Raw genomic sequence first — 13,989 nt, 5'->3', positions numbered from 1 at the left:
AGAAGAAATTCTATTTAACTTGACACTCTTTTCTAAAATCTGGAACCTTTTCACTGCAATCGAGAGTGATATTAAAAAGGTAATGCTTTCCTGACTCCATTTTAAGCAATTACAAAATAATGGCACATTAGGAATGAACATCTTCCCGAGGGGGGGTGGGGGGGAGAACAAAAAGGACTAACAATCACTAACTAAATGGGCAGCTATGTTGTTCCTGTGCTCCATAATGCATCTTTTCATGAACAATAAAAGGAAGAAGACTGCATTAGTCATCTGCGTATCCACAGTAGCATGCTTTCTGTTCTGCTTTGTTAATTATGGGATCAGCTTTCAATAAATCTCGAACAACAAGCTGCATGTGCTCAGCAGGGCAATGGAAAGACCCCTCTTACTGGACACAAAGCTCAGCAAGAATGATACTCTGGTTATAACTCTCAAAATGAGATCTCTCCTAGGACAAAAGCAAAAAGCTTCCGAATAAGGAAAGGAAGAGAGAATTTATAAAAGGTAAAGTTTAGCAAGAGTTGAATACATCACAAATGATGTGCATAGAAATCTTTAAGTAAAGATGTCACCTTCTTTCAGGAGAATTGAGGGTGAACTCTCCACTCCCTCTTAGAAAAATTCAAACTTGAAGCACAATGAAAAACCTACCATCAAATTTCTCTGGGACAACACAGGTGTCATCATAAAACTGCCTGGGGCCCTTTTCAAACATACAGCCTGTGGGGAGAAAGAGGATACATTTATTCATGATAGAAATGAAATTCACAAGCAATTTAAAATAGAGCCATTAACACAAAAACTGGGGTAGAAAAGGGCTCTGCCATTTTTCAGCTCTGTGACCTTAGATACACTATTTAGCCTCTGTGTCTCTGTCTCCTCACCTATAAAATGGGCGTGATACTAAATCACCTATCTTAAAGGGGTGTTGTCAGGATAAGAATTTAATATACACAAGTTTGGAATAGTACCTAGCACAGTGATATATGACACACATTTATATCATTACTAACCCAAGCACAGAGCAGGTAAACACTGGCAAACTTAGAAATTACAATCTCCTTTTTCATTCTCTTCCAAGTTTTGTTATTCATGAGACAAGAAGGAAATCAAGATGAATTACTTATATTTACCTCACGGGGTTATCCTGATAAACTGAAACACATTCAGTCTACCCCTTACTTCCTGGGAGAAATATTTAGCTAGGCTAACCTTCTCATATTTTCATCTCCAACAGCCAAGACAGTTTAATTCTATGTTTAATATTGCTTTTTCCTATTACAAAACTAAGTCCACAGGAAAAAAAAATAGATCAACAGCTTTAACGGTCATTTTCTCCCCCATGTCATTGACTGTGACCTTCAGTGAATTCTCGTTGTCTTTGATCGCCAGTAAGAAATTTCATACAATTTCATCACAGTTTTTTTTCTCAAATGTATTGGTCTCTACCGTGAGTACATAACATTAACAACAGTAGTGACACTAATTACATCGCATTCCTTAAATATTTTTGATTTACCAGCTCATTATACTCTTCTTTAAATACAACGATTTACTTCTATCAGTCTCACTTACACAAAACAACCAATATTAGACCTAATGTAAACGCATGCATCTATATCATCTTACTGAGGACAAAGAGCATTACGATAAGAACCACACACATAGAAATACTTCAGTAGGGAATGTATCCAGAGATCTTTTTTATTCACTAATTTGCAGGTATCAAAGTCTGTTAGATCAAAGCTTTCCCACCATGTTTACCATGAACACACCCATAATAAAAGTTCCTTCTGTAGGCCTCTTATGTGAAATTCCATTCTTAACTATTATTTGTCTGAAAATGAAAATCCAGTTTATTTAAAGGCAAATATATTTATATCTCCTGTCTTTTATTTCAAAACAGAGACTTAAATTTGTAAAGAAAAACTGACATTCCTCGAAGATACATTTCAACAGAGAGTAGGAAGATAGGCTAATCTATAAAGCACATGTTCTATTTTAAAAGAATGTGGTTGTTGCGGGGGGGGGGGGTGCAGAAAGAACACAGAAGTCCACTTTTCAGCTGTTTACATGCACATGACTCAGGTTAACAACCAAATTCAAGATAACATGACCCGAAACATCTTCCTTTTACTTTAAAAAGATAAAGTTTTAAAATAGTGCTTTAGGGAACATAAGTGATTTCCCCCATAAAATAGAATGAATAATCAAATGATTGCATCTTTGGCACATCTGATTTTGACAGGATTTACAAGGAACTTCAATAATAGAAAACTTAACTTCTGCTCTGCTGGGATGAGCCAGGAAGCCTTCTTGCCTCATATAGATGGAGTGGCAGCTAGGCACTTCTGAAAGAAGAAACAACACCGGTCAAAGAGAAGTCTGGAGCTGAAAATGTGTGGTTACCAGTGAACAGAGTGCAGAGAGGAAAATAACCGAAACTGACATGAGTCTCCACGAGAAGCGCTTGTCAACACGTGGTTAACATTTCAGGCAGGGCCCACACAAGAAATGGTGAACACGGACTCTCTTCGACAGGCATGTGAATTCACAGCTTTACCCACATTTGCGGAAGAGTGGTTCTCTTGCAATCCCACATGAATAGGAGAGTAGCCTTGAAACAAATGGTGTTAATGAGTTAAGATACGTTTGGGGGGCATTTATGAGATATATCTGTATATCCCGTGGTATTTAGAGGAAAGATCAACAACAGACTCATTCATAGTTTATTTCATGAACACTGGTAGAAATTATTAACAAAACACCAAATTTGCTACATCTCTTAAAATTAGTCTAGCCTTTCAAGGAGATTGCTATTTTCAGCCCCAAATAAAAGTATCACTAACTTTTTCTTTTGTTAAGCACACAGGTCACACTCCAAACCAATGAGACTAGAGAACAGAAATCCCACAATTTCGTAGCAAATACCACTATCACCCTAGGAGTGAGGCCTTGCCTATCTGACCAAGTTAACTCATCACTGAAAAAATACAAAAAAATAAACTTGGTTAATGGTTAAACTTGAGTCCTAGTGATGGCTGTTTATTAGGTTAGGGAGGGGGAAAAGGAAAAAAAAATATGGATTAGGAGACAAAAGATTAAAATTCAAGTGCTTTATTTACCACTAGCAAAGCTACATGACTTTAGAAAAACCATTCTGTGTCCAAGTTTATATAAAATAAAGGTCGGGTCAGATGTTATCTACAATCTACTACAGGCTCAAGTTCTTTGATTCTGAAAAAAGAAGTTCACTCACTTGATCAGAGGTTGATGTCTGGTGAAGCCAATGAAGTTATAGCTTCAGGAAGGATCCTCCACTTACAGGAGTCCCTCCTGAGGTCCTGCCCCTAACTTTGTATATGCCATTTCATTTTCTTTTTCTTTCAGAAGATTCCACAAAGTTTATGTTTTAGGTCCCACAAACCTGGACCAAAGCCTATATATAACATATACAGATTCTATAGGAGTGTATAAATATATGTGACTAAACTAATTCTATCTTCTGTATGTATACTCAAGTCTTTGAAACTCTGAACACATATAAACTTACAAAACACACGACAAATGTGTTATTTAAGAGCGTGTCCCCCCATTCCACCACTCATAGTAAGTACATGATTTCTGAACGTGTAATAAAGATCACTTAAAAGAATTGGGATTTAAAGACCCTCATCTCTTCTTAACTACCCATCCATAGAATTTAATGTTATAATAGATAATCAGCAGCATTTACTTGGCCTAGAGGTCATTCTTTCTCAGTCTGGAATGTTCCATTTTTAAAGTGTATACAATTAAAAAAAAAAAAAAACAAAAAAAAAACAAAAATTGCCTGGTAATTAATGTCAACCAAAATATCAGATATTTTTTCACAGAAAAAAGTTGATGTGGTTTTAGTCAAAAATATTTTTTTAAGTTTCATTTACTCAGAGAGAGGGAGAGAAAGCATACGAGCAAGGGAGGGGTGGAGAGAGACAAGAGAGACAGATTGAGAGAGAGAGAGAGAGAGAGAGAGAGAGAGAATCCCAAGCAGGCTCTGCACTGTCAGAATGGAGCCTGACTCAGGGCTCAAACTCACAAAGCCCGAGATCATGACCTGGGCTGAAACCAAGAGTCAGATGCTTAAGTGACTGAGCCACACAGGTGCCCCTAGTCAAATATATCTCAATAGCAATTCATTAGAGCAATAACATTTAAAAGTATGTAGAAATCAACAGCTTTTGAGTTGAAAACAGTATAAAACTCATTATCAAACATTTTAGTATACCATGCCTTCTTTACATGACACATTATCTAGTATAGAATTCTGACCGTACAAAAGACAGAGTTAATCTTGTTTCTTGATATCAGGAGATTTATCATGGGGTTGCAGAGTGATTGAACGTCTGGGTTACCAAATAGTTAGCAATCCATTTTATCCATACTTTTTAACCAGTGGTATTTCAGATTAATTTTTAACGTTATTTTGATTTATTGCCAGGCATAGGACCCTTGAAGCAGCTGGGCCTAGAAGGGACAGTGTTAATGACTCTGCCATCAGCTCAGCAGCTGTTTAGAGGTAAGAATTTTGTTGTACCAATGTTGACACCCTGCCACAAAATACTTTTCCTGACTGCTGGCCAGCTGGAGTATGGCTGTAAAAACAGCTGGCTGGCTCTGAAGCTAGAGGAAAATATATAGATTAAACTCTATTATATATAAGTGTGACTAAATGTAGTCTTTCCTCCCAAGAGGGGAAGAAGGAGAGGAGGAGAGGAAATGCAAGTACTTATAAGAAACCCACTATTCAAAGTTGAAGGAACATCTTATAAAACAAAATAACATAATACAAAACAAGCATGATCTTGGACATTTGACATCAAAGAAAGAATTTGATCATTTCACTAACTTTCATGTATCTATTGACCTTGCTGATTTGTTATTTCTTGTACTAATTCTGTAATATTTTTCATAAATTCTGTTTATTAATCTGTGGCATTCAAAGTATACTAATTTAAAACCCATAATAAATTAATAATTTCTAATAAGGCTAAAGCCAGGACCTCCATTACAGTTCCAGAGGCGAAAATTATGATCGAGGTTCTAAGAAAAACAAGGAACGGCAGCTTAGAAAAAAACATACATATGTAAGAATATACGTGTGTTTTTCCCACTCTTAATACTATTTATTATACTCCAGAGTAAATAAAATTAACATCTAGCTCTTGAAATTGAGATGCCAGCTAACAGTGTTTAAATCCAGTCTATCCTTAAAATCAGTATCCTTTATACAGTCCAGAGAAGCCTGAAAAAATATAGCTAAGAGGAGTTTATTCCCCTAAAGTAACTAAAGTCATGTTATCCTAAAGTGGTATCAGTTAATTTATGACTATCAGAGTGGGTCAGACTCTAATCAAATTGTAGAAACATTTCCAAAGTGATTATTCAATCAAATGACTAACATGGTTAATTAGGAGCCATAAACATTGCTCTGAAGTTCATCAAAGTAATGACTTGCCCAGAAAAATTACTGCTAATTAAATTGCCTGCTGCTTTCATTTCTACCTTATCTAATAAAAAATCCAACCAATGAAGTTTGGCATTACATTTTAACTTCTGCTAAATGCTCAACCAAGATCCAAAGTAGCTAAGCGGTGACTTCAAAGGCAAATGTTTTGTGGCAGGGAATGGAGGCATTGCATACGTATACACTCATGTTTTTTCATAGGATAAAGCTTACAAAATTCAGCAGCGATCATAAAATGTAGTTTAACCCATGCACAAACGTTACTATGATAGCGTATTTGTGCTGTTCTATTATGTGTCCATAGGTTATAATTTTAGGCTCAGGAGACCAGCACGGATTACAAATGTGCATCTTGTCTTCTAATAGACCTGGTTTTGAACCTCGGTTCTGAGATTTTGTGGGACTACGACATTTTGTTAGTTATTTCACAGCTCAAACACTCAACTTCCACATCTGTAAAATGGGAATTATAAGCGACACCCTTCAAAGGGTTCTTGGGAGGACCATATGTGCAACATTTCACTTAGTGCCAACAGGGAGGATTCAGGATATGGTGCTTACCATTGAAAACAGAAACTATTTTTAAGTGACCCTCACAAGTGTTTAAAGTGAGTGAACCACAGCACTTAAAATTAAAAATGATTACATAGTGAAATTATTCTTGCATCTTAAATGGCTATTCTTAACACAGTTACCTGAGAAGATTGATTTGTTGCTTATTCGTATACTTATTCAGTGATATTCTTCACAAATCTATAAACCCATGATATTTAAAATACACCGATTTAAAGTTCATTACAAACTCATGACTTCTCAGGTTGAAGTGAGAAGCTCCATTACATTTTCAAAATATTCGGAGGTATCTCTTTTGAGCTACTTTCTACAGTATTATGCCCTAATATTTGCTGCTGTGTGACTGGTTTAAAAAGTCTTAAATTTAATCTGTAAATTGAATTATGTAAACTTCATTTAACACAAAGGATTTTGTATTATTTTGAAACCAATGGATCAAAGAGCACTAGGACATGACCATAGTACGGGCCCCGCCAGCTTGCAGAAACTATAGTGGCTGTAATTTGTCACAGATGAGCTCGGGGGAGGGTGATCAGTATGCTACAAAAATTCAAAGCACCAAAGCACAGTTGTCCTTTTAATGCACTAGTTAACGTAGGGGCAGTTAGGAAAAACAGTAAACACAGACCCCAAACTATCCGATTTTCTTAGTGTTCACCTCTAGTAACACTGTTAAAATTGCCTTTAAGATATGCAGGTTTCTTAAGAACAAATGAACAAGTTGGCTTTTCTCTCTCTTGCATTTCCAAGCCACAGTGGGAAACACAGCACTGATTTGGGGAGCTTTACCAAAAGCCGGACCACAAAGTGGAGTTTTGAATTTGTGCACAGGGCATAGCTACACCCTGCTCCGATTTGTGTGTTTGCATACTGCTGCCCAGGGGTACAAAAGGAAGAATCCCCTCAGGACACGGTTTGCCTAAACCTTCTAGGAGCTGTATGAGGCCAGATCAGAGACAAATATTTGCCAAGACCATCTGAGATATCCATACACTTTGCTGAAATTGTTTGTTATCAAATAGTGCGCAAACCTGAAAATTCTTGATACTATAAACTTTGAGCAAGGAGTAAGAAACGCCTCTCTTTCCCTGGAGGTTTTTACTTAAATTCGTGTGGCAATCATCAGTGTGATAACTTAAGCACTCAAGTCTCTGAGAGTAAATAAGAAACCCCTGTGAAATAGGAATAAGTTTGATGTATTTTAATGTGATGTTGCTTTCACATGAGTGTGCAATGGAAAAAGATGGATTTTTTATACACTTGACTAACTCCTTGGGGAAGTGATTTGACAAAATCAAGTCTACCTAAACGTGTCTGTTAAACACTGATGATGGCGGAAAACCTGGCGCATTAAAGTCCAGGGATGAAATATGTGTGCAGACATACATCTGAAATCAGCAGGTACTTAGTGAATGAAAACTATGTGTGCATGTGTGGGTCATTCTAGGCATACACAGGAGTTTAAACAAGCTTTTCAAAAACACATGTAACTATTACCTAAAGAAATAGAGAGGTGTTGCAAGAACTAAAGACATTAATCTCCTTCAAGAAAGATGAGCACTATGAGGTATCTTGCCAAAGTTTTATCTGTCTTGAACTTCATGTTTTACTGTTTTGTTTGTTTCTCCCCATTTCCTGGCACAGTGTTTAAAATCCAAAGATTTTCTAGAGTGCAGGAATAACAGGAGCTTTATGAAGATGTATTTAAATGCAAATGCATTCACATATACCCTAGTCTAGCATCCTTTTACTATGCATTTCTACTTGCCCTATGAATAGATTTCATGTAGCTAATTGAGAAAATTATGTTTTATAAAGTTTTCTGCAAAGGATGCTAAGGGGAATGAATTTTTTACACTCATATGATCTCTCTATGATAGAACAAATCTAAAAGAATTAACTCTAAAATAAGACTCAGGATGAGTACATCTGAATTCACTTGAGAGAGAAGGCAAGTGGGATGGCAAAAAAAAAAATGAAGTTTTATAAGACCTATTTGTCGTCAGTCACAAAAGCTCTACGTGAATGTAACACCTTAGGTTGGTGAACCTCATATAAAAAAGGCAAAAAAGTTGGAGTTGGCTCAAATCTGGGGAAGACAGTGATGAATTTAGTATGACCTCATTCACACTTAAATGGGATCTTTTTCATTGGGATTTTGAGTAAACTGTTAATAACATAAAATCTGTAGAGATATTCTCTTCCACCACAGCCTGGAAATACAGAGACTACTGTTGATAGAATTGAGGACAGAAGGAGAACTATTGTTCTTTATATGCTTTGCGCAGTATATGTAAAGTATTTTTTTAAAGTAATGCTTTTATCTGCAGATACTTTTAAAACATAAAGGCTACATAACATGAAAGAACAATATAGAACAACCTACCTATGAAACTGCAAACTTCTCTTCTAAGCATTTAAGTTTTGGGGAGACAGTATCCTACACAAATAATGACCAGATTCAAACAGGATTAGCTTATGATCTAGCAGACTGACAATTTTCCAAGTCTTACAAGCCTGTGAAGGTTTTATTTAGTTAGAGTTAAAAATAAAATTGAAGTGATAGGAAATATTGTAACTCTGTTTATTAGATATTATTGTACTCTGACAATTAACAGAAATTTTAAAGAAAATGCAAGAAAAGATGCGCTACGCTAAACTGAGGCCACCAAAAAAAAAAAAGAAATCTGAAGAGGTGAAAGTGTTAATGCTGAGTTCTGATACTGAATTGTTCCTCTGCTTGAGTCTACGTGATTTGAAGCAAACCACATCATGAATGGCTTTGTCCTCACCCTCTCATCTCTCCTTGGATCATTGTAATATTCAGATATTTACTCTACTGGCTTCGAACGTGAATAATACTGGTATCAAGTTCTCTATGATTGCTCACTATGTCGCAGATAGCATAATAGTTCAGTACCTTGTTGGTCTTGCACAATTGGATCGTCTTCACATAAGAATATCTTTCCAACTTTGTCTTATCCTTTGGTCCCCAAAAGTATTTGTAAATATTAGAAATAATAATAATGACATTTTACTTCAGGACTAGCAGCCTTTTAGGAAATCTCTAGAGGTCCAGATAAAATCATATCATAAAGATATCCCCTATTATTGCCTGGACCCCTAATACTATATATATTAGTAGCTTTACAAACATCATCATATCTAATCCTTACAAAAACAGAAAGGTAGAGGAATTATTTGCCCCGTTCTATAAATAAGGAAACTGAGGACAAAAGAGGCAACAAAACATACTTGATATGACAAAGAGAGTAAACAGTCATCAGGCACAGAATTCAGTATAATATTTCCAGTGTCATACAAAGTGGGAGGTTTTGTTTTTGAATGCTAAGAATAACAAAAACATGCGGATGAAGCAGTGCACTGTGGAGGCCCACACACTGAAAAAAAAGGTCACCAGAATAGAGTATTCAAACATACTAAATTTCAGAAAATGGTAAAGAAATCACAGTGACACATGCGTGTCATTCTCTCAGTTTTGTCTTGGCTGCTTTTTAATACTGTGCTATTATTTAATTTCTATGATGCTACATGATAGTATATTCACTTGGTTGTGTTTAATTTTATGAGCACAGTTATCTTTGAATATCTCTCCTAGTAACATTTTGCAGAGTTTTAGAAACAATTAACTTAAAAATCTCTCTCACACACATGATAAAAACAACCATCTATTTAAGGTGACAAAACTTCCTTGAAAATGTTTCAATTACATTCCTCATGTGTTAGGCAAAAGTATTTCATAGACACAAAAAGCCTCCCTTTTCCTCTAAACTATGAAATACTCAACTCACTGAAGAAATAGAAATCCTTTAAGTGCAAAAGAAAATACCCTGTAACAACATTCTAACCTTAAAAGTAGATATTCAAATAGCTACTTTCAAAAAATAAATAATATTATCTTACCTCTTGTTCACATTCATGAACCACACAAACAAACACACACACCCAAATATGCATCCTTAAACCATTTAATTTCAAATCTTAGTTGCACATATAAAAACAGTTGTAGATCACTTTGTCCACTTGCAGTTCTGGGCCTAAGCATCCTGGTGGTTTTCTTTAGAAAGACACTAAAAATCCCACACTATGAAAGTACTCTCTCCTCCCTCTTCTAATTCCCTTTTTTGATGCTACTACAACTCACAAGCAGATTATCCCTCCCTTCCCCCTTTCCTGCCTGTAAAATCCAAGTTAGACAAACACTGTGTGGCTGAAATGACATATTTGAATGGAATTCAGACCCACCAGTTCCTGTTTATGTTTCAGATTTGAGAATGTTGTCTTCTCATTCACTATACATTAGAAACACTGCAAGGCCATAGTGTTGGGTTACATGCAGGCAGGACCAATGAGCATTAATCATTACTTCTAGTCAACTGGCAAAAGCAGCAGCTGATGGAACACTACACCCTTCAGCTCTGTATAAATGGACATTCCAGAGAGTAAGTGTGTGTGTGTGTGTGTGTGTGTGTGTGTGTGTGTGTGTGTGTGTTTCCTTTCAGTCTCCATTTTATGAATGAAACTCCAGGCTCTATAGAGTCCATTCATGTAAGACAAATGCTTACAGGGCTCTGCCCCTGGGGATCAATCAGTCATGGGTAAAACTGATATGATTGGTTTAAGACAGCCTTCAGCCTTCCATTACTGACTTAAAATGCAGTCCCTGTCCATCTGACCTGTGTTAATGCATAAAGAGTAAATCCAGACCATGGTCTCAATTCTCAAATCAAATCACTAGCCAATGCCACTTACTGTAACTGTAGATTTAGAGCATATTTAAGTATTTCTTAGAAAAAGCAATACAGTGGACCAGAGTACTGTTTTGGGTGATTTGCTATTTTAACTCAGAAGAATGAGGAAAATCCATTTGAGGCATGCATGCTAGGCAATAAAAAGCAAAGTCAAGTTGTGAGGCCAATCCCTGACCTCTATTGTAATAACAGAATTAATTAGGAAGTCATCACCGTCACTCTTCACAACTGAAGCACCTAAAAATCAGAGATTAAATGATCTACTCGTCCACAAATCAGTAGCTGAGGAAAAGAAAATTATCTTTGGATGTTAGAGAAACAGATAGAATGCTAACATTTCTGAAGGATCAATAGCTCATTCCTTTAAATTCCCAAGTGATTCTCCAGTTGAATTTCTCGAAGCAATAGTTTTAAAGTTAGGATGGGGGGGGGGGGGTGGGGAGAAATGAGCTGCCATGTTTCAGGAGAAAATGTAACCATAAGCAAATGATGCTTACTAATGGAATAGGGCCAAGTCTTGGCCTTTGGGAGTGTTAAATATCAGTTACAAAAAGCCAAAGTTCATGGAACCATAAACATCGCTGCACTGGAAATTACTAAAGACGGTAGAAATTACTAAAGACAGTAATGCTTAAAAACATCTAAAGTTTTAAAAGAAAAAAGCTATTTATGAGCAATTATGAGAATGATTTGTGAAGAGTCAGTCCTATACCAAATACTGTTAAACATATAATAGGTTTTATCAGCCATCTGTAACTTGGTCCTTGCCTCTAGAGGGAAAAAAAAAAAAACAAAAAAACAAAAAAACACTTCTCTCTTCCAGTGATCTGAAGCCATATGGGAAAACAGTTGCAGTCAACCATCTCTGTATATATCTCTAAACAATTTCTCATGAAATCTTTACCATGTCCATTAAAGAAAGAATGAGGATAAACAAAAAAAAAAAGCCTAGTATTCATCTTTAAACCTGTGAAAGATTATCTACTATGGTGTAATGACCATTTAATATTTAGCTCCCGATTTCTAATATCTGGTAAATAAAATAGCAGAGAATAAATAAAGTTACCAACACGTTTTAGAATTCAAAACTGAAATGCCTGACATAGCCAGGTGGGGAGATAATAAGGAATTCTATAATCTCCCATCCAGAGAAAATATGGAGCAGAGGCAAGATCACTGAAGAGTGAACATACACTGAATTATTAATTCCTAAATAACACTCTTTGAATTAAAAAAAAACACAATATTCTTCTATTTAAAGTGGTTCCAAGATATGCAAATAAAATGATGAAATTAAGTTGAATATTTTCAAATGTAATATTTCATATATGTAAAATATAAAATTATAATTATTGGTCATAGGACCTTCCATTTTAGAGATGATGAAGCCTACTAATTAATGGAAAGCCTGGATGTTCAAAATAACTATCAGGAGCCCTTCCTCCCTCTGTCACATCTGACTTTAATTAGCATTTTTCAACAGTTTCCTTTTGTAATCGCTGCATTCCTTGTGTTTCCTGAGCAATATGTTAGGTTGTTTACTTATGTGTAACTCAATTGTTCAGAAAAGACAGAAGAATATGTATTAGTAAATACACATGAAGTCAATTTCTCAAATATATTATCTCCTCTTGTAAATAAATAATAAGATATCATTTAAAAGGATGATAAACCCTGGAGCACCTGGGGGGCTCAACTGGTTAAGTGTCTGAATCTAGATTTCAGCTCAGGGCATGATTTCACGGTTCATGGGTTTGAGCCCCAAAAAGGGCTCTGTGCTGGCGGTGTGGAGCCTGGTTGGGATTCTCTCTCTCCTTCTCTCTCTGACCTTGCCCTCCCTCTCTCTCTCTCTCTCAAAATAAATAAATAAACCCTGATGACAACATTCCTGAGATAATACTCTTGTAGTGGCAAAATTAGTCTACTAAGAGTATAGAGATACTACTGGGTAATTGTAGCCTTCTAAATTTTGCTCTTATGTTTTTGCTTTTTAGAAGTTTTATGTAACTTGACCAACTGTTTGAGGCCATGAAGAATCATCTCCAAACACATAAAGCACTACCTACTCATATTTCTATGTGTCCGCAGAAAATAATTATGTTGTCTTGCTCTGTTATCCTCTGATTTCAACCTCTAACTTCCACCTTAAAACATTATTATAAACTCTGCAAGGGGAATCCCAAACGAGGCTTACTAGAAGCAGCAGTAGGAATTACTTGACTCCTTTTCCTACTCTTTGACCAAGATGAGTAGCTACCAACACAGCAAAAACACAGAATAACAATGACAGTGGAAAAATCTTCCCCTCTTGCCATTTTAGAAATCCAAGAGTATTTATGTTTAACTCTCTTGACTAAAGTGCCAACTTGGGCATACACGACTACCAGATATATGTGTCAGTTCTGACAGATGAAAACTGAACATAATCTTAGTTTTAACATATTTAATATGAGGTGAATATATTTTCAGTATTTATTTCATCAATTCTCTGCCTATGTATCATTTTTCTACATGCTAAACACAGAAAATCATTCTCTAAATGGAAAGGTTTGCCTATGGGCCTTTATCAAAATCCTAGGGTGATAAAGAAGGATAAAGGGGAACTTGGAAAGATTGCTTGGGTGAAGAATGGATTTAAAAAGGGAGGATGGAAAAGTCCCACTTTATTCTACCAAATGTAAGCTTTCCAACTGTTTCACAAAATATCTGCGTATCTGGAGAGAAGTTGACATGGAAGAGCCTCAGGCGTGTTATCTGTACAACTAGGGCATGGAGAAAAAAGGTGAACTAGGTGATTTCCAAGAACTTTCATGATTTTAAAAATTTATAATTCTACACAACAACTATTTGTGTCAATTTCCAAATTTCCAGTAGTGTTGACAACACCATTAAAAAATATAAAACACTTTCCTCAGGGGGCACATGATGTCAGCTTTCTCCACTACCCCCTACTTCTACTTCCTCCTCTCCGGAAGCTCAAGGTACGCAGTGCCCCCCAATCTCTGATTGGAGCAGGTCCCTGAAAGTTCTCCTCTGCCCCATCTCCCTCCCCAGCTGTTTGATGAAACTGCTCCACCACAGGGCTGGGAGGCATCTTTTAAACTAATTAGAATAATAGAATAGGCCCTGAGGGCT

At 36.2% G+C, this 13,989-nt stretch overlaps 1 protein-coding gene across 3 annotated transcripts in view; it reads right to left on the bottom strand.

Annotated features, from left to right (window-relative positions):
* The window catches only part of ETV1 (ETS variant transcription factor 1), a 92,044-nt gene that overhangs the window by 15,893 nt on the left and 62,162 nt on the right, over positions 1-13,989 (bottom strand). For all 3 annotated transcript variants that reach the window (XM_053218401.1, XM_053218400.1, XM_053218402.1), the window contains 2 exons: positions 2,288-2,354; positions 655-725 (listed from right to left, as the gene is read on the bottom strand). In XM_053218401.1, coding sequence (XP_053074376.1) covers positions 655-725; positions 2,288-2,354 — 138 coding nt within the window. The remainder of the gene's footprint in view (positions 1-654; positions 726-2,287; positions 2,355-13,989) is intronic.

The sequence above is a fragment of the Acinonyx jubatus genome, chromosome A2, assembly GCF_027475565.1.
Source record: "Acinonyx jubatus isolate Ajub_Pintada_27869175 chromosome A2, VMU_Ajub_asm_v1.0, whole genome shotgun sequence".
Taxonomy (NCBI): Eukaryota; Metazoa; Chordata; class Mammalia; order Carnivora; family Felidae; genus Acinonyx; species Acinonyx jubatus.
Note: the sequence above shows the minus strand (reverse complement) of the source record. Positions and strands in the feature narration are given on the sequence as shown.